At 41.3% G+C, this 18,867-nt stretch overlaps 1 protein-coding gene across 1 annotated transcript in view; it reads right to left on the reverse strand.

The window, feature by feature from the left end:
* Nucleotides 1-18,867, reverse strand: part of LOC117529793 (ras GTPase-activating protein 3) — a 149,750-nt gene that overhangs the window by 56,026 nt on the left and 74,857 nt on the right. The window contains exons 5-6 of the mRNA XM_034192659.1: nt 11,307-11,383; nt 16-96 (exon numbers count right to left, since the gene is read on the reverse strand). Of these exons, the coding sequence (XP_034048550.1) occupies nt 16-96; nt 11,307-11,383 (158 nt within the window). The remainder of the gene's footprint in view (nt 1-15; nt 97-11,306; nt 11,384-18,867) is intronic.

An 18,867-nucleotide genomic window follows, 5' to 3' on the forward strand; every position in this document is an offset into this window, starting at 1 on the left:
TTTGCATGCTCTGACCTGGATGGTCCAAGCAGGGACACAGCAGCGTAGGGGTCACACTGACCATTGACTATTGGAAGACCTTGGCACTCCAACACTCTGTCAATACATAGACACAACACACGTTTACAAATAAGTGTAAAAAAATGTACAAATATCATTCTCAAATATGTAACACCTGAAGCTTAGTTAAGTGAGCTGCCGTGTCTTCAAAAAGGGATACAGACTCAGTTGCCACAATATTAGGTACACCTTGTTATTATTACTGTGTTGAACTCAGCTAAACGGCTTTTGATGAATATTTGTACAATGCCACAGCCCCTTGGATGCTGCTACCATTTTTATGTATGTCCGCTATCTTCTTCCAATTTTCCCAGGATGTTTTTCTGCTTCAGTTACTAGGTTCCAGCTGCATCCTGGGATAGACTAGTGTAATCTGTATGCACTCTATGGCAGTTGTCGCTCATCCAGGAACTGTTCGTCTACTACTAAACACATACAAAGTATTTGGACACCCTGTAGATTGTGTCATACTGCTTTTTACTGACTACAGTATGTAGCAAGCTAGTATAGTTTGAGTATATGCTATTGGACAAAACTTCATCATGCACAAGTTCTAAACATATTCTTCCTGAGGTTTGTTTGATGAACTAATATGAATTTATCACTGCATTTGAAATCACAGTGAGCCAAAACCAGGACAGGACTGAATGATTTCCGGGCCATCGACCAACACAGGAATGGGCTTCACTTCCTGTTCTCTAACTTTTTGGTCTTATGAAAACAATAATATATATAGTGCAGAGCCATGACCATGACAGGCAGCATTTGTAACACACTACTGTGTCTGTAGAATGTTTCTTATGTAGCAGTGAAGGCAGACACCCAGTTTTGCCCATGCAGTAATCTTCAGTGGGCTCAAACGAAGGCTACCCAGAAGAAGAAAAAGCTGCAGTTCCTTGACTGGCCACTTGAGGCTGGCTCCAAAAGCAAGCAGGTTCCCATGCAAGTCCATGTTAAAATTAGAGCCCGACCGATATATCGGCCGATATAAGCCCTTTTCAAAGTACTCACTATCGGCCGAAATTCTGCTGATAGAACGCCGATAATTTCTCATAAACAGAACAGTTACTGAAATAATGTTTGTGTCTGCATTGTAAAATGTCCTTGCACCGTTTGTCCAGTAGATGGAGCTCTGACTCCATTCAACTGAGAGCTGCTTACACCCCTGCTTAAATGTGTTCATCACCTGCCCTGAGATTACTGAGAAATTAAATGGCTCCTAACTTTTAATGTCCACACTAATGCAAACCATTAGGAGAACGGTCAAAAATATGATTTAATAAACACCCAAACCAAGGGTATCCTGTTAGCTTAGCTGGTTCCAACTCGAAGAGAAGGGTGTGTTTGGGCAATTGTCATACACTGAGCCACCCATGCTGCCCACCTTTATGCATTAATGAGTTCATCGTAGCATAGTCAGAATCAGAACACTCGCTGCTGCCAACATGGTGACATGAGCTTCATATTGGCTGTTCTGGGCCTCTACAGAAAACCTATGGGTGACCTCACGCAGGCTTTGTCCAGTATATATACAGTCTATGCTTCTGATACATAAATAAAATACGCTATAAAATACGGCTGGGCGATATGACCTAAAATTCATATTGCGGTATAAATTGAATCCCTTCATGGTGACAATATATATCGCAATATAAACTTAAGTGTAAAAATGATAATTTAAGTGTTTCTGAATTGGTCCCTTAGCAAAGGTAAATTGATAAAAAAAAAAATACAATATGACAACAAAAAAACAAAACCAAATATAATGTAATCTTGAGAACATTTATTGTGCAGATCTCAAAACTACAGCTACAGTTTGCCAGAAGGTACATCTAAGATGCAAGCCCAGATCTGATGTTTTGGTGAAAGAATAAAATAAATGTATTTATTGTTGAGTCAGTGGCTGAAGTTTCATCTCTTGAGCACTAGATGGCACACCCACTTATTTTACACTGAGATTACACTCTGTCTAAATAGTAAAGTGGAACTGCATACGTCCCAAATGCACTTGTGTTATGGAGCTGTGTTATAGAGAGTCAAGATAGGGCCCTTTGACTTCTACAAATTTAATTTACAGGGATTTTACACACCGTAGTAGACATAAATTTTGTAGTGCAACTTCAATTTTGCCAGTTCCAAGTAAGTTATAAGCCTCTTTGACATATGTAACAGGAGTCCATGTCTGGATTCCTGTTTGCTCTGTGAGACTCACGCAAGAGAGCACGAGGAGAAGTGTGAAAATACCTGATGCGTGAAAGAAGAGAGGAAGTGGCAAGGTCCAGCAACTTTCCAAAACAATGGCCACAAAAACAGATCATTCCAAAGACATGAAAAATGCTTCTTCTTTAAAAAAAACAAACAAAAAAACATCACTCCAGTGCCTGTGACATATTCTCATTGACAAACTATAAACTATAATATATTTTTATTTTTATGAAACACATAGATCTACATTAGCTTGGTGAACATGTATATGACTCCTTTAAGTCTATCTGTCTGTCTGTGTCTTTCTGTGCCACACTTTCTCTCCTGCTAACAGATGACAACATGTTGTAAGGGGATTAGTGTCCAAACAGGACGCCCAGCAGGACGAATCATTTCCTGTGTCTAACGGTGAGGCATCACTAGTCACACTGCATGATGACTTTACACAGCAAACCACACTGCTGCCATCAACCCACACACGCGCGCACACGGACGCACACACACATATACAGGTTGATAATAAGAAGGAATCAGGTGAGAGCTGGGTTAAGCATCACTAATACCACCGTACTTCCTGTCCAATAAGCTTATGTAACTCCTGCTTGGTCTACAGGCCTCTCTCACTCTCTCTCACTCTCTCTCTCTCACTCACTCATTGCTGTGCACTACGACGTACTAGACAGTTAATGGGACAGACGTATTTGTTTGACTTAAGATTAGTCATGTTCATTGCATGTGCACGTCTTTCCTCAGCCCACGTTCACTATTCTGTCAAAATTAATTACGATACGATACGATACACTTTATTATCCCCTTAGGGAAATTTGTCTTGGACTCATGCTAAGTGCCTTTACAAAAGGAAAACAAACAAATACAAGTAAAAACACAACCACATCCATAACAAATTAACATGACGGGAAGTCAAGAGAAACACCATAAGTGTTGCACAATTCCGGTTTTAAACATTATTGTTTAGCAATTTGATAGACATGGGGACGAATGAGTTTTTGAGTCTATTCAGTCTGCTCCGAGGGACTCTATACCTTCTCCCATAGCGAAGGAGAGTGTACTCTGTGTGGAGGACATGCAGTATCCTCTAAGCTGCTTTCAATACAGACTCTTCATAGAGTGAGCTGAGGGACTGATATTGTTTCTTTCCAATTATCTTCATTGCATTGTCAATTTGTTAAGTTTTGTTTTAAGGTGTACAGAGAGGTTGCTGTACCAGGCAGTCATGCCATATCTGACTAGGCTCTCTAGAACTGCCTGGTAAAACAACATTATTTTTTTATTAACTCCATACAAACGAAGTCTGCGGAGGAAGTAGAGTCTCTGATGGAGTCGAGAACACAGACTGTCCACATGTACAGTCCAGCTGAAGTTGTTGTCTATGTGCAGCCCCAAGTACTTGTATGAGCTGACCTGGTCAATGGGAATACCATGTATGACCACAGGAGTATGGTCCCCAACAGTCCTTGGATCCAGAACCATTTCCTCGGTTTTATTAGCATTTAAAACCAAGTGGTTTTAAATTTATTTATTATTAATAATAATAATCTGGTTGTAATATTATTATTACAACCAGACAACAAGACAGCAAAGTAGAAGAGCACTCACCAGAGTACATACAAGACAAGATTTGCATTACAGTTTTTTGGCCACTGAGTCCTGGGACACACAAGGTATTGAAGGTGTGAGTCTCAAGGTCTGATCCTGAGTCAGCTGTCTCGCCTGAGTGCCAAATTCAGTTCACAGAACTGCTCATTTCAGGAGCTACTCAAGCGTGCTAACAAAGATGGTGTGGCTAATTATGCTGTGAAAGCAGTGTGTGACTATAAGATTATGTAGTTTTATATTTGGAAAAAGGTAACGTAAACAAAAGTAAATCTATGAATAAAGGTGTTTGTTTTCCATGACACTGTAGGGGCGCAGGCCTTTTGAAATGAAACAGGTGGTGGATCTAGTTATTCGTTGTGCAGGTTCAGAATTGGTTGGAAAGAAGTGCTGTAGAAGAGCCACAACTTGACCCACTTTAATTTAAAGTTAAATATGATGCAAGCATTGCATTTCATTATTTTGTTGTATTTCATGTCATTTGATGTTACACACAGGTCAGGAATAATGTTTAAAATGTTAAAAAAGAGTAAGTTGGAACTGAAAACTGAATAAGCTGTAATAAGTTGGAAATTAAATGATTCGTGCGTGTGTAACCAGATCCACAAATGTTTCCACATTTGTGGGCAAAGTCTGGACAGAGTCTGACTTGTGCGTTTCAATCTAACGTATCGCTCCATAAAAAAAAATTACACCTTTTATTTATGGAACGATACGTTATTTTAAATAACTTTGTGTTTTCATATAGTGTTTTTATGGAGTGATACGTTAGTTTCAACAAGTCAGACTCCAGAAAAAAAAATTCAATTATTAAGTTCTCTGTTTTTGCGAACAAGCAGGAGAAATTTCTGGGATTATTCCAACATCACTACATTCCAATAGCACGAAGCTCAGCATTTTAAAGCCCATAATACAACCCAAAAACTCACTTATGGTGTCATGTTGTTTCATAATTTGGACATTAAAAGCACCTACGGACATCATTTTAACAAGCTCTACGAAACTTCAACATCTTCAACACAGCAGTAGCGTAAAGCAATGCAATCTGCAGAATAAGGACACATTTTTTTACCAGTACATTTTACCCAGAATGCATTGCATTGGTCCAACTTGAAGTGGTATTTCCACGTGACAACAGCAAGCACACATATGCGTGTCATGGTGGACAGTTGTAAGGTCGTGTTCTTCAAAACACGGTATGTGTTCTACAGCTGTGACATCCAGGTCCAGAAATCTCAACAGCAACTGCTGTTGGCAGCAAGCCCATGCTCCCTGTCCATTCATCGCACACACCAAAGTGTCACTCTCTGTTTCTGTGCTATGTGATCATTTTTTTTAGTTACCGTATTTTCTGCACCATAAGGCACACCTAAAAGCCTTAAATTTTCACATAAATCGGCCGTGCGCCCTATAATCCGGTGCGCCTTATGTGCAGTACGTATGTACGTACGCTGGTAGCGTAGAGTACGGACGCTGCCACTCCTCCGGTAGTTACACTACAGGTATCCTGCAAAACAACATTTGTTTGTCTAAGGACCCCCGAAAATGGCGCCAGCGAAGAGACATGCTTACGAGGCACAATTCAAACTGCAGGCTATCAGTTACGCGGTTGTTCATGGGAACAGAGCAGCTGCGAGAGAATTCAAGATCAATGAATCGATGGTACGTAAGTGGAGGAAACAAGAAAATGAACTGCGCCAAGTTAAAAAGACCAAACGGAGTTTCCGCGGAAACAAAGCGAGGTGGCCACAGTTGGAAGACCAACTCGAGCAATGGGTCATCGAACAAAGAACAGCCGGGAGACGCGTCGCTACAGTCACCATTCGGCTGAAGGAAAAAACAATAGCACAAGAGCACACCTTCACTAAGACGGGGAGGCAGCGCCGGGCGAGTTACGCCACCATATGTGAATGGACTGCGGATGCCTGGGCTCAGGTTTCTGTTTTAACTGTTGTCCAAGCTTTCGCGAAAGCCGGCATCATTGCTGAACAGCCACCTGGCAACGAAACTGACTCCGACGATGATGAGAGGGAAGATGAGCGGGAACCTTGGCATGTTTGATGGAAAAATTGCCCAGCTGTTCAATTCAGACACAGAAGATGGGTACTTCAATGGATTTGTGACAGAACCATAATAAAAAATAATGTGAGTACCATATTGTTAAATACCGGTAGTTCAAAGTTGTTAAAAAGTTCAAATAAACTCACTGTTTTGCTTCCGTGCCAATAGTAGATACTAGAATAAAGTTCAAATAAACTCACTGTTTTGCTTCCGTGACCTTTTTTTTTTGTAGACTGTATGTTTTAGCGTGCTCCTTTTGTAAGGGTTAAGTACCCGCTAATCGAGGCCGCGCTTTATAATCCGGTGCGCCTTTTGTAAGAGTTAAGTACCCACTAATTGAGGGCGCGCCTTATAATCCGGTGTGCTTTATGGTGCAGAAAAATATAAGGTATTTTGGCATGGGCTAGTGGCTGGCGATCACCTTAGTATTTCCTGTTTTTCTTGTTGTTTAATGCTGACAAATTATACTGTATTTCTTGTCTTTCTGATGCCTGATTCTGTTTTTTCTCTCTGTTTAAGGTGCAGCTCCATCCAGAGATGGGTGTGGTATTTGTGCTGGAGACCCTCCTGTCCTGTGCACCAACAGCATTTCCTGTTCATTCGTTTTGTGAATTGTTCTGTAATTTATGTCTGTAGCATGGCCCAAGCAGAGGGTCACCCCTTTGAGTCTGGTCTGCTTGAGGTTTCTTCCTCAGAGGGAATTTTTCCCTTACAACTGCTGCTCTGGGGGTTGGTGGGGTTAGACTTTGTGTGAAAGGTTTCGAGGCAACTCTGTTGTGATTTGGCGCTATAAAAATGAAAATAAATTGAAATTGAAATTTTATTTCTCGCTAGCTTTTACAGAATATATGAGAAACGTATAGCAGTTTTACAGAGACATAATACTGATGTCATGGTGCCGCTCTACTCTGATTGGCTGTCAGCCCCGCCACTCAAAAAAATGGGCACAGAATGTGACTATTTAATTTAAAATACCTCTTAAAATAGATTAAGGTTAGCCATCCTTGAACTTGCCAAGGTCTGTGTCTCAAGAATGTTCCCTGTGAATTTGAAGAGTCTAGCTGTAATAGGACTGGACTTATGCTGACCACAGATAGACGGACAAACTGACGGGTGAACAGAGGGATCCAAAGTCTCTGCAATACCCGATGGCCACATCTGATTGCCTCGGGTAAAAATCATCATATGCAGCGTTGTTGTTTGGCGAACACCCCAATTCATATAAAATACTAACATTTGTAATAAGTTGGTGGCGCTGATTTCTTAACTCTTTAATATTGAGCGCAACCATTTGGTAGAGCATGATGACATCTAACACACTCTACTGAAAAATGTGAGGATATTAAGGGGTTAAACATGCATACAGCGGATCTCGTACGAGGACAGTGATTCAACACAAATGTGGATCTTGTGCTTTGGCTTTTAGGTTCCTACTTTGGAAGAAAAAGGTAAGCTAACAAATTTCATTTATTCTTCTGGATGGAGGGATGCAGGCTCGTTTGCCACTGTCCAATCTAAGTGCCCCTTACACAATCTAGGCTCACACACAGAACATGCTAACCCCGCCTCCTGTAGAAAGCAAGAGACAGGAACAGATGCAGCAACCTGCTGAAATGTTGGCGACTGAGTTAATGGTCACCAGATGCCCCATTAACAATAATGTTTGTTTTGTTTTACTTTGTTACCTCCACCAATGAGATAATGTTTTCACCAACAGTTGTGAATTTCAATTAAATTTGGTGAGCAAATAAATAATGTTCCAGGAACTCCACTACCAGTCAAAAGTTTAGACAAACCTTCCCATTAAATTGAATGGGAAAGTTTGTCCAAATGTTTGACTGCAGTCCAGAATATATACTGAAAGAGAAATGTTAGGCACGTACAGTGCCTATAAAAAGTATTCACCCCCTTGGGCTTTTACACATTTTAATTTGTTTATGCCGTTTCAAAGACAAAAAGTAATTCAGGCTACACTTTAACATTTCTAAAATTATCCTCCTTGAACTCATACTGAAAGCAAATCTCTACAACTTTATATAAATTAAGTAAATATATCAAAACCAAGATGATGGGTTCTGTAAGTAATGGCCCACCTTTGGTATAACACACGTAAATCATCGGTTTTGTTACCAGTTTTCTTTAGCCAAGTCCAACGGGGTGGATACATGAACAATTCCAACTCACTGAAAATGGATTTTATTTACATCAATTATGAAGAAATACAAACAGTATGGTACTGTACGGTAAATCAGTGTGGAGGTGAGTTGCTGATATGAACACATTCACATGAATTTGTAGCTGTGATATGTGTGACCAGACTGATACATAAATCTCATGTAACTGAAATTCAAATGTGAATGTCAAATCTCTGTCATTTCCAGGCTGTTATTTCTTTTCCAGATGCCTGATTAAGTGCCTCCATACTGTCTATGGGTTGTTTTACAGAAGGTAAAAGTCTTCACCTGATACAGAAACGTGCAAACTATAAAACTGACTGGCAGGGTGCATTAGGATGGGACAAAATCACTGGGAATTACATTACCCCACCTCTCCATATTAAACTAATCCAATTGAAATTACAAGTCTATAACTTTACCACCAAATCAAGCAACCTTCTGTTTTTCTGTGCCTCAGTATTTTGTAATGTCCACTGAAATCAAGCTCTTCAAACACCAATGGATGAGGCAGGATTCATAATATAATTTTGGATCTCAAATTTACCATAAGTGATGTTTTACACACCAATAAGATGCTCCACATTTCTGCTGTTGTCACTAACCCACTGATGAGGAGGAAACATTTAATGACTTGATATTTGTATCACAATGTGAATGAAGGACTTTACACTTCGTCTCTTTACGTAAATGTGAAGGTTATGTTTGATTTTACTTTGAGATGTGGACCTGAATAGACACTTATCCTGTTTCTCTGCCTTCAAATCTCTCTTTCATGTGTCTTTCAAGAGAAATCTGACGACACATCCTCCTGCTCTCTGCTCTAAGCTCCTTATCCACAATGTGCTCTGGGAATGAAGGCGCAGCATCACACCGTATCTTACAGAGGAAGTGCGAGAAAGCAAACATACACACCTACACACACACACACACACACAATAATCCATTCATAAACATATCACTCTTCAGTGGCAAACACTAAACGTCACACATCATCTGTGTGTACATCTGTGTTTTCCACACATAGCGACTCACAGAATCTTGTACCTTCGAATTCACACACGGAAACTCTTGGATGCATCAAATAACTTATTCGAGAAGATACTCGTAAAAAACAAAACAAAAAACTCTCCATTCCTTCATTATATAGTTAATCATAATTTAGTTAATTATATTTAACCAGACACAGCTGGGACAGACCCAGCTCCCACCAGAGTGGTCGGTGTGACTTAAAGGTAAAAACTGGTGCTGTGTGTCGGCAGATGGGGTGGCAAAATGCACAGTGAAACAATTCCACATGTTGCCGCGTCCACCACCTCATGGAACTGCCCTGGTTACTGATTTACAACTACCCCACCTGCTGAAAGTAGTCATTTAGGTGTTGGAGCAACACTCACATTCTCATGAGGGACCTACACGATGGATCATGCAACGAGAAATGTGCCAAATTGCCAAAATGCTGTAAGTGACGTTCCCTCAGGATACAAATAATACTCTTCATCTGAGTAGGCCTGTCACAACAATCAATATATTGACTCATCGTTCAATATGTAACATGAGCACTTGTTGTTGCCACCCAGCAAGTCAGTCTGCTTCTTTTGTCCCTCTCAGCCTGCTGTCTGCAGGAGGCAGGGTCTGTGGACTGTGTGTGTGTGTGTGTGTGTGTGTGTGTGTGTGTGTGTGTGTGTATGAGGCGCTGTGCCCATATACACACACAGCGTGAACAGCGTGCCACAGTAAACAGCCAGCTGAATCAACTGCACCATTATATACAGAAAGTTTTGAAGAATACATGGACTTGGTTTCAAAGCAGAATTCCACAGCTTCGGTGTGGGAACATTTTGGACTGAAGTCGAATGAGCGAGGAGAATGAGTCACCACGAATGAGCCAGTATGCTGACTTTGCTTGAAAACAGTGGCAACAAAAACTGGAAATACAACCAACCTAATGCACCTTAAACATCAAACATCCCATCCAGTTTTCCCACCCGGGAACAAAGACTACAGACGGACGTGGAGAGATGCCCACTCTCCCTCTCCGACAGTTTGTTATTACCTCCGCCAACGGAGACAGAGGAGGTTATGTTATCGCCCCGTTTGGTTGGTTGTTTACCTGTCTGTTTGTTTGTCTGTGAACAGCCTGGAGCCCACAATTTTTCATATGTTGTCATGAAATTTTTACTGGAGATTCATATCCTGATAAGAAACGATTCAATTTTCAAGGTCATAGGTCAAAGGACAAAGTTAGGAAAAATCTTGGAAAATTGGAAAAATCCCTATCCTAAACATTGAACGAATTATCAAAAATTCATAGCTCTGTCAAAAAAAGATCAAATTTCTTACATATTTGAGAGCAATATGTAGGATGGTATCCTTTATCGACTGAAAAAGTTTGATCCCAATTACAGATTTCAGATGGACATTTAAATTTAACACTGAAATCCCCATTTAATGTATATTTGCATTATTAAAAGTGCCTCAATCACTCTCATTTGTGACAATGAGGTGCAAACTGGCACTCTCAATGAAAAGACTAAGTTTGATCTGTATCTGATCCGTATTGCGGATTTAGAGGATATTTGACTCTTTTTAACATTATAAAGCCCTTTTGATCTATATTTTTTTATATTATGTTTTAGCTTATAAAAAGCCACTTCTAACATGACTCTGACAGAAAATTTGTGGAATTGGAAACTAGTGTTGGCGAAGGTTTGCGCTCTACGAGCGGGGTACTCTAGTTAAGGTTAGCATCCATGTCTCAGAACCATACAGCAAGACAGGTAGCACCAGGACCCAAAAACTACTGGACCTTTGTTCTTTAGCAAAGGTACTGGCATCGCCAAACACCGCTGATTAACGACCTCATGACTCTGTAAACTCATTCCAGGTATCGCTTGGTCTCAATGACAGAGGACCCAGACATGAAATGAATGTCATTGTCAAGATACGCGAATGCTAAACGTTCAACAAATATTAAAACACACCCTTCTACGTCTGCTCCAAAACTCAATAGTTTCTATGGCCATTCAGACCCAATGTTTAACATGCTTTGTGATAATTTTGCAAAAACAAAATCCCACTAGCATACAGGCACAAGCAACAACAACAAAAATAAATAAATAAATAAAAACCCTCCCTGGCTGTTTTTAAAAACAAACCTTTGTGTCAGTGTATATGTGTGCACAGCCTCACCGTGTGGCTAGTTTGTGACTGATGACTCCACTGTCTGTAATGACTTCACTCAGGCGCAGCTCCAGGTGCACTTTTCCCTGCAGGCGACACAAACATTTATTTACAATAAACTGCCAGGAGGATTCAAAAGGTTAAAAAAAAGGACAGTAATGAACAATTCACCTCACTCCACCACACAAAAAGTGACATTCTGGCTGCTCGTTAAAAACAATCATCTTTAAACCAGTGCACAAAGGCAGACTTGTGCCAGAGCACTCACAACCCAATATATTTTGAAAGGAATAACTCTGATGTCGCACAACAAGACAAGAAATTATGCGGCTAGAAAATGCCGTTGTTTGTCTTTAGGTTGTGTGGGGTTGCCACAGCGGATCGAGTACGGACATGCACTGTTTTACACCAGCTGCCCTTCCTGACACAACTCCAGCTCTACATGGAGAGACAGACATGCACAACCCCTGGTGGTGTTCTAGCTAAGTATTAATCAGGTTCAACTGCACTTCACTTCTGAAATCTGATAGGATCATGTGTACACAGTGGAAATATATTATTTGCTATGTTTTGGAAGAATTCAAGCCTTCCTCAGTCAATATTAGAGTGTTCGGGTGCATCAAAATACAAATTTTCAGACGGTGAGGGTGCAACTCTTATTTTTTCTTATATTATGTGAGCATACAAACATAATATTTATTTCTGATGGAGTGAACACAAGAAAATGATGCAATATGTTGCCATAAAATTATGCTTGCTTGCTCATACACTACGTGAAATAATAGAGTTGCCCGTTTTGAGCCCACATTGTTATCTTACACTTGACCAATATAGGTGAGGAGGCAAGCTTTCGGATCCTAGTTCCAAGTTTTCTCCTCCCTCAGATTTCTCTTGATGAAACCTGTGGTGAAAACATGAATGTAAGTCTTGGCAGAGGTATGTGCTCTCGGGGGCACGTTTAGCTGTTCACTGTTTGCTGTTTCCTGCACTTAAAAACAGGATCATCATCCGGTATCACATTAGAGCCCAAAATCGTTACCACTGCAAACACACCAAAAGTACACGATAGGATCAGACACACCCCGATCTTGACATGATGTGTCGTGTCCTGTCAGTTTGTCCCATCTGACCCCGCCTTAACAGAATCAGAGGAAGAACAGCTTCCTCACAAAGGATGTGGTAACCTTTCTGTAGATGTACAGAAACATCAGTGAGCACATAGTGATTCACACACTATCACACATCAAACAATCAGCAGGTGAAACCTGCACACATATTTAGAAAACGTGTGATTGTATCCTGTAAGTACCAACCAAAGACGGGGCAATAAGAGCGCTGAATATCACACTGAGTTGTTTCCCTCTGAAGTGTATGAATTAATGACATAATGACAGTGTAGTGGTGCAGCTGTCTAGAAAAGCTCAATTAATTAACGGCATCAGTATGCAAACTCACAAGAGTCAGTCTTTGTCGCCAATTTGGACACGCATGCACACACACACACACACACACACATACACGTGTGTGTGCTCACAGGCCAAACAATGTATCCTCTATTGAAACGAGAAGAGAGACACTCTGTCTTCCTACTTCATTTGATCCATCTCCCTCGCTTTCTCTCTTTTCTCTCATTCTCTCACACATCCTTCCTCTCCCCGGCTCCTTGGGATGAATGTGTCTCTGTTTCAGGTCATCACTCCAGGGCAACACACACCCATTTGTCTGCAGATGTTACAGTTGACTGTGTGTGTTTGTGTGTCTCTGTGCAGCACTATGTGCATGGGTGTGTGCATCCCTCTCGGGGTGCATCATGCGCGAAACCATGCGTGTGGGTGAATAAAGGCTTCTACACACTGTATGATTCTGACCAACATTTAAAGTTACTGCATGTCACGCTGTGCCGTGTTAAACATAAAGAAAGGATCGTCCCGCTGTGGGAGCTGATGGGACGACTCACTGGCCGAGGATGTAAACTCGTGACCCTCTGCAGTGCGATTTACTGATGTGTGATGTGCATTTTGCCTTAATTATTATTTTTTTTTAATTTTGCAAGAAAAAGCCAAACAAAAAACCTACCTAACTTATGCTTATACCCAGCACCCTGGGTAAAAGTGTACTGTAGCTTATGGGGCTATTCCACAGAGCGCCATTCTTTCTTGGTTCATTCCAAGTAGCAAATCAGGGCACATTTTGAAGCATCATAACTTCTTGATCCATTTTTGTCAATCCTGAAGAAACTTGTTATACAAAGAAGTTACGGCCATCACTGTTACTAGTTTTGAAATTGGGGTGAAATTTTCCAGCTGTTCAAAAATTTCATCCCGATTCGCCAAATCTTCGCTGGTGCATGGTAACTTCCGGGTTTTGATAGTCTTAACAGCTTCAATCATGTTTGAACGTATTTAAAGCTAGTGAGCACAGCTTGAACTTGTTGTGGTAAAAATCTGAAGCAGAAGCAGCTTTTGTTGTGGTTCTGGCCGGGGGCACAGCCGGGCGCAGCTCCTTACTTTCATTTTCAGGCGGGTTGCCAGGTTTGCACTTTATAAGCCAGCCCGTTACGAGGCAAGCCGTTTCATTCCGTTTTTTGTATCATGGGAGTTCGTAATAGAACAGCACCCTGTGGAACAGGCAGTGGCGGTTCTAGAGTGATTTACTACCCGGTCGAAATCCCCTACGTTCCCCCCCCCGCGCACACTAACGTGGCCACCACCTCCGCCCCACCACCCATGAAAACACTAACTTCGTCCAGAACACCCACAATCCCACAATTTAACTCACAACAGCTATTTTCAAGAACAAATTTCCAGTTTTAATGTCTACTGCAATAACAAACACAAAGATAAACAATAATTACTTCAATAAAGTTTTTGAACATAAAAAAACAAAAGACTCAGTTACTTCACATTACAACTATTTACAGTACAGGTATTTAAGAAAGCACAACTGCATTACAGCATCACCCGATGGTCAAAATATTGCACGTCATTCAGTTTTACCAACAGAGTGCACTCTGCATTATCATAGAGTACCATTCACCATAATGAACAAGACTTAAACCGCCATTAAAGTCGCACCATATAAATAACAAAAGAAGTTAAACAATCTGTATATTACAGAATACCATGAAGTGACAAAAAAAAATGTACAAAAAAACCCCCTATACATTAAAGTGGCAAAAATGGTAAAGTGCAATCGTGTATCATAAATAAAAGAACTAACGACAAAGGTAAATTCTATACCCATTATTGTACACATAAGAAGAAATAACAAACACTATTGTGTATCATAAGTAACAGGAAGCAACAAGTGAAGAAGTTAACACTCTTTAAAGGCAAAAATGGCAAACTACAATAATTTGTCATAAATAACAGAGGAAAACAATCTATATACAAAAGTTTGCAGGAGGGCATCATAACTGTTTGCCACAGTGCTCACTATCTGTGATGTGAAATTCCATCGAGTAGGAGCATTTCTGGGCAACCTTGAGCAGCCTGCAGGAGAAAAATGTGGCAAAACCAGAGTGACGCAAAAAATATTCTGCACTCAGATAAGCATTTAGCCCCTGAGACAGAACCAGATTGAGTCTGTGTGCATAGCAATGCACAAACTTTGCACTGGGGGCTGTTGCTTTAACTTTGGCCTGCAAACCATTGAGAACTGAAGCCATGACAGCAGCCATGGCTTCTTCGTAAGGAAGACTATCAAATGGCTTCGCCAAAATCCGGTCCACAACATTCAAATTGTCTGCCATTATGTGCAGCTTGCTACCTAGCTAGCTCGCTAGCTGGGACTGGCGCGAGGCTAGTGTGAAGTGTGTCCGCCTGTGAGTGCTTTGTGACGGTGGAGGAGCTCAGCAGCACCCGCTGCTCGGCAGGGACAGAAACTGCGATAGAAGTCAGAAAGAGTGATAGAAGTCAAGCAGCTACAAAAAACACACCAGAAATAGAAGCTCAATTTATCGCTAGTCGTTTTTAACAAAGAAAATGGCGCTAAGAGGATTAGGAAAGTCTCCGGTTCAACTCAGAACAGAATGAAAATTAAAAAATGCTCCCACGGATGTTTACACCAAAAGATCGCTGATTCGCTCATTTCGCTGTCAATCAAAAAGGGATTCAGCCTCAGACAGATCATCCAATCATCATGTAGAAGCTGAGCGTCCAGGCCAGCCGAGGCTAGCCCACTGCCCCATAGACCCCCAGACACGCTGAGCGTCCAATGGGCGGGACAAAGCCCAGCATTTATCCAATGACTCGTGTCGTTTCGCTGCAGTCTTTGCTTCGCTATTGAACTCTGTGGTCGCTCAGCGTCCACACTGTTTAAAGCACTGTCAAGCTGCGGGAATACGTAAATCAATACATACCTTTTTCCTTTGCTCGTTTCTCCTTTTCTTCTTTCTTTTTCTTTCGAAATTCGTTTCCTATCCATGATTATGTCTTACTCCGTTTCGACCACCTCCTCGTCCAAACATTGAATGATTCCCCCCTCCCCCTGCACAAACTCTGCACTGTGGGGGGGGGGGGCGCTCTGTCGTAATGTTGTCAGGACAACGCCCCCCCCCCCCCAGTTTTATTTATTTATTTATTTATTTTTTGGACAGGGTTTTGTTTTTTTTCTCCCCCTGCCCGCCTCCAGGTCCGCCCCTGGGAACAGGAGTGTTACCACTGACAAGTGACACTTTTCTGCAGAAGGTTTTTACAAAATACACATCAGTGATTTTCACCTTTGACCTTAACAACAAAAAGCTTCTTGAAGCCAGTATGCTGTTAATTTAACCTGGTCTCACGGCAAGTCGTGATTCAGCAGCACGAAATATACATTAATCTATTGGTTTGTGATACTGTGACGGAAAGCGCCTCATTTTCATCATGGCAGCACAAATTGATTCTAATTCATTGCGTGATGGTTGCACGAAATTAAAAGTGAAGTTACAGTTAGGGTGGAGGGAAAGAGTAAGATTAGGTTATGGTTAAGGTTAGGGTCGGGTTAGGAATATTGAGTTAAATAAAACCCCGCCACGAAAATTTGACTAATTTCGTCACGGGAGCACGAAAAAAAAAAAAAAAAGTGAGACTGGGCTGTGTTAATTCTACCCGGTTTTTACTGTAATACTGTCCCTCACAAATACAAAGTCAAACTATATCGCACTTTTAAATTAATTCAAAGTCACAGTGGAAAAACAGGCATGGATTCTGAAGAACTTCTTTCTTGCAGAAGATCCATCCAGTCAGAACGACGGACAATGGACTGAAACAGTTTTTATAAACCAGAAATAAGGCGGACCTTATTTCGCAAAATCCTTCCCTTTTTGGTCCCTGTGGGCATTCAAGGGAGGTCCCGCCCCCTGCCCACAGGTCAGGCGATAACGGGACATATGATTTATAATGTAACTTGAATCTCTTTGTTCTAAGTGGTAAAATCAGTTCAATCCAGTTCGACATGCATATTTACACAAAAAAACTGGCTAAAAGCATACTAAGAATATAACCATTTAAGTAAAATAATTACTTAATACCAAAACAAATAGCAAAGCAAACAAAATCCAAAATAAATGAAAGCACTAATATATCTAACAATGCATAAAGCATATACCAAGCCTGGTGACAATCAGGCCAGTAAACCTGAAGTAATCTCGCTCAAAAGCAAAATGTCACATGACTGACATAAAGTGACATCTAGCCCACTGGCTGGACAGTGGTTAAAAAAAGAAAAAATAAGGGTGTAGACTCAGCTCACCAAAGTTATATTTGTTAGATATGATAGTTTGAGCCGAGGTGTCACAGTGTGGTGGGTTTAAATGGAACTTTCCTCATAATCCTCAACATTTCAAGGTAGTTGTGTGCTAAGTTCAAAGCACTGTCTGCTCTGCATCAGCTACACATGGTGTTTCTGCTGCTAAGCACTGGCGACTTCCAGCCAGGACTCTAAAAATAACTATCCTCCTTAGTAGGTAACTTTATGCAAATATTAGCGCAATAGGCACGTTGCAATACCGACTCCACACGCACTTCACAGGGTGTAAATATGAACTTGTCAATGTGAAGCAACTGTGAGATGCAGCGATAGCTCAACCTAAACACCACTCATTAATATGCAACTTTATGCAAAGGTCATAGCAAGAATCAAGCTGCAGCAGCTAACTCCACCCAAGGCTGGTGAGGCAAAGTCAAAGCTGCAAAACCCAGCTCTCCTCTTTAGCATGCAACCTTATCCAAATATCACAGCAACAGCCATGCTGCACTGTCTGGTCCTCATGAGGTGCCCATGGTGTAAATACACTTTCCACTGCCAGACACCAGTGAGATATAGCCACGACTTTTAAAATTGTTCTGAACGAAAACTAGTGCGGGCACACACACACACACACACACACACACACACACACACACACACACACACACACACACACACACACACACACACACACACACACACACACACACACACACACACACACACACACACACACACACACACTCCCACTAACATATTTGCTGTTTATTCCCTTTAACGGTGTAGCAAATAAGCTATCATTCACTTCCAGTCACCTGTGACTCACACTCTGTATGATTTCTTTTCTGTGTTCATGTTGACTGATTCCCAGCTCCAGGGCCTATTTACATGGATTTGCATATTTAAATAGGGATGTGGGAAGGGAGGAGCTTAGTGCGTGTGCATGTGTACTCAATTCCACGTTAACTGGGACGTACAAATGGAACATGTGCGTGGATCTATGCCCACGCACACTTTGATAAATCTGAAAATTTTTGTGCTCACGCCAGTTTCTGGGTTTTGGCGTACGCCATGTTTTAGTAGGAAATCCACACAAACATGCGAGCCTGCACATCACTCATTAGCAACAAACGGTATATGGAAAACCTTCATTTCAGAGTAAATTATGTTATACCAGAAAGCCATACATCAACAACAACCAGAAATGCTGCCAGCTTCTCTGGGCCTGAGCTCATTTGAAATGGACAGATGCAAAGTGGAAAAGTGTGCTGTGGTCTCATGAGTCCACATTTCAAATTGTTTTTGGAAATCATGGACGTCGTGTCCTCCAGACAAAAGAGGAAAAACACCACCCAGATTGTTACCAGCGCAAAGTTCAAAAACCAGCATCTGTGATGGTATGGGGGTGTGTTAGTGCCCATGGCATGGGCAACTTAAACATCTGTGATGGCACCATCAATGCTGAAAGGTACATCCAGGTTTTGGAGCAACACATGCTGTCATCCAAGCAACGTCTTTTTCAGGGGCATCCCTGCTTATTTCAGCAAGACAATGCCAAGTCACATTCTGCACGTGTTACAACAGCGTGCCTTCATAGTAAAAGAGTGCAGGTACTAGACTGGCCTGCCTGCAGTCCAGACCTGTCACCCATTGAAAATGTGTGGCGCATAATGAAGCGCAAAATACAACAACGGAGATCCCGGACTGTTGAACAACTGAAGTTGTACATCAAGCAAGAATGGGAAAGAATTCCACCTACAAAGCTTCAACAATTAGTGTCCTCAGTTTCCAAACGCTTATTGAGTTGTTGTTGTTAGAAGGAAAGGTGATGTAACACAGT

The sequence above is a fragment of the Thalassophryne amazonica genome, chromosome 2 (assembly GCF_902500255.1).
Source record: "Thalassophryne amazonica chromosome 2, fThaAma1.1, whole genome shotgun sequence".
Classification (NCBI taxonomy): Eukaryota; Metazoa; Chordata; class Actinopteri; order Batrachoidiformes; family Batrachoididae; genus Thalassophryne; species Thalassophryne amazonica.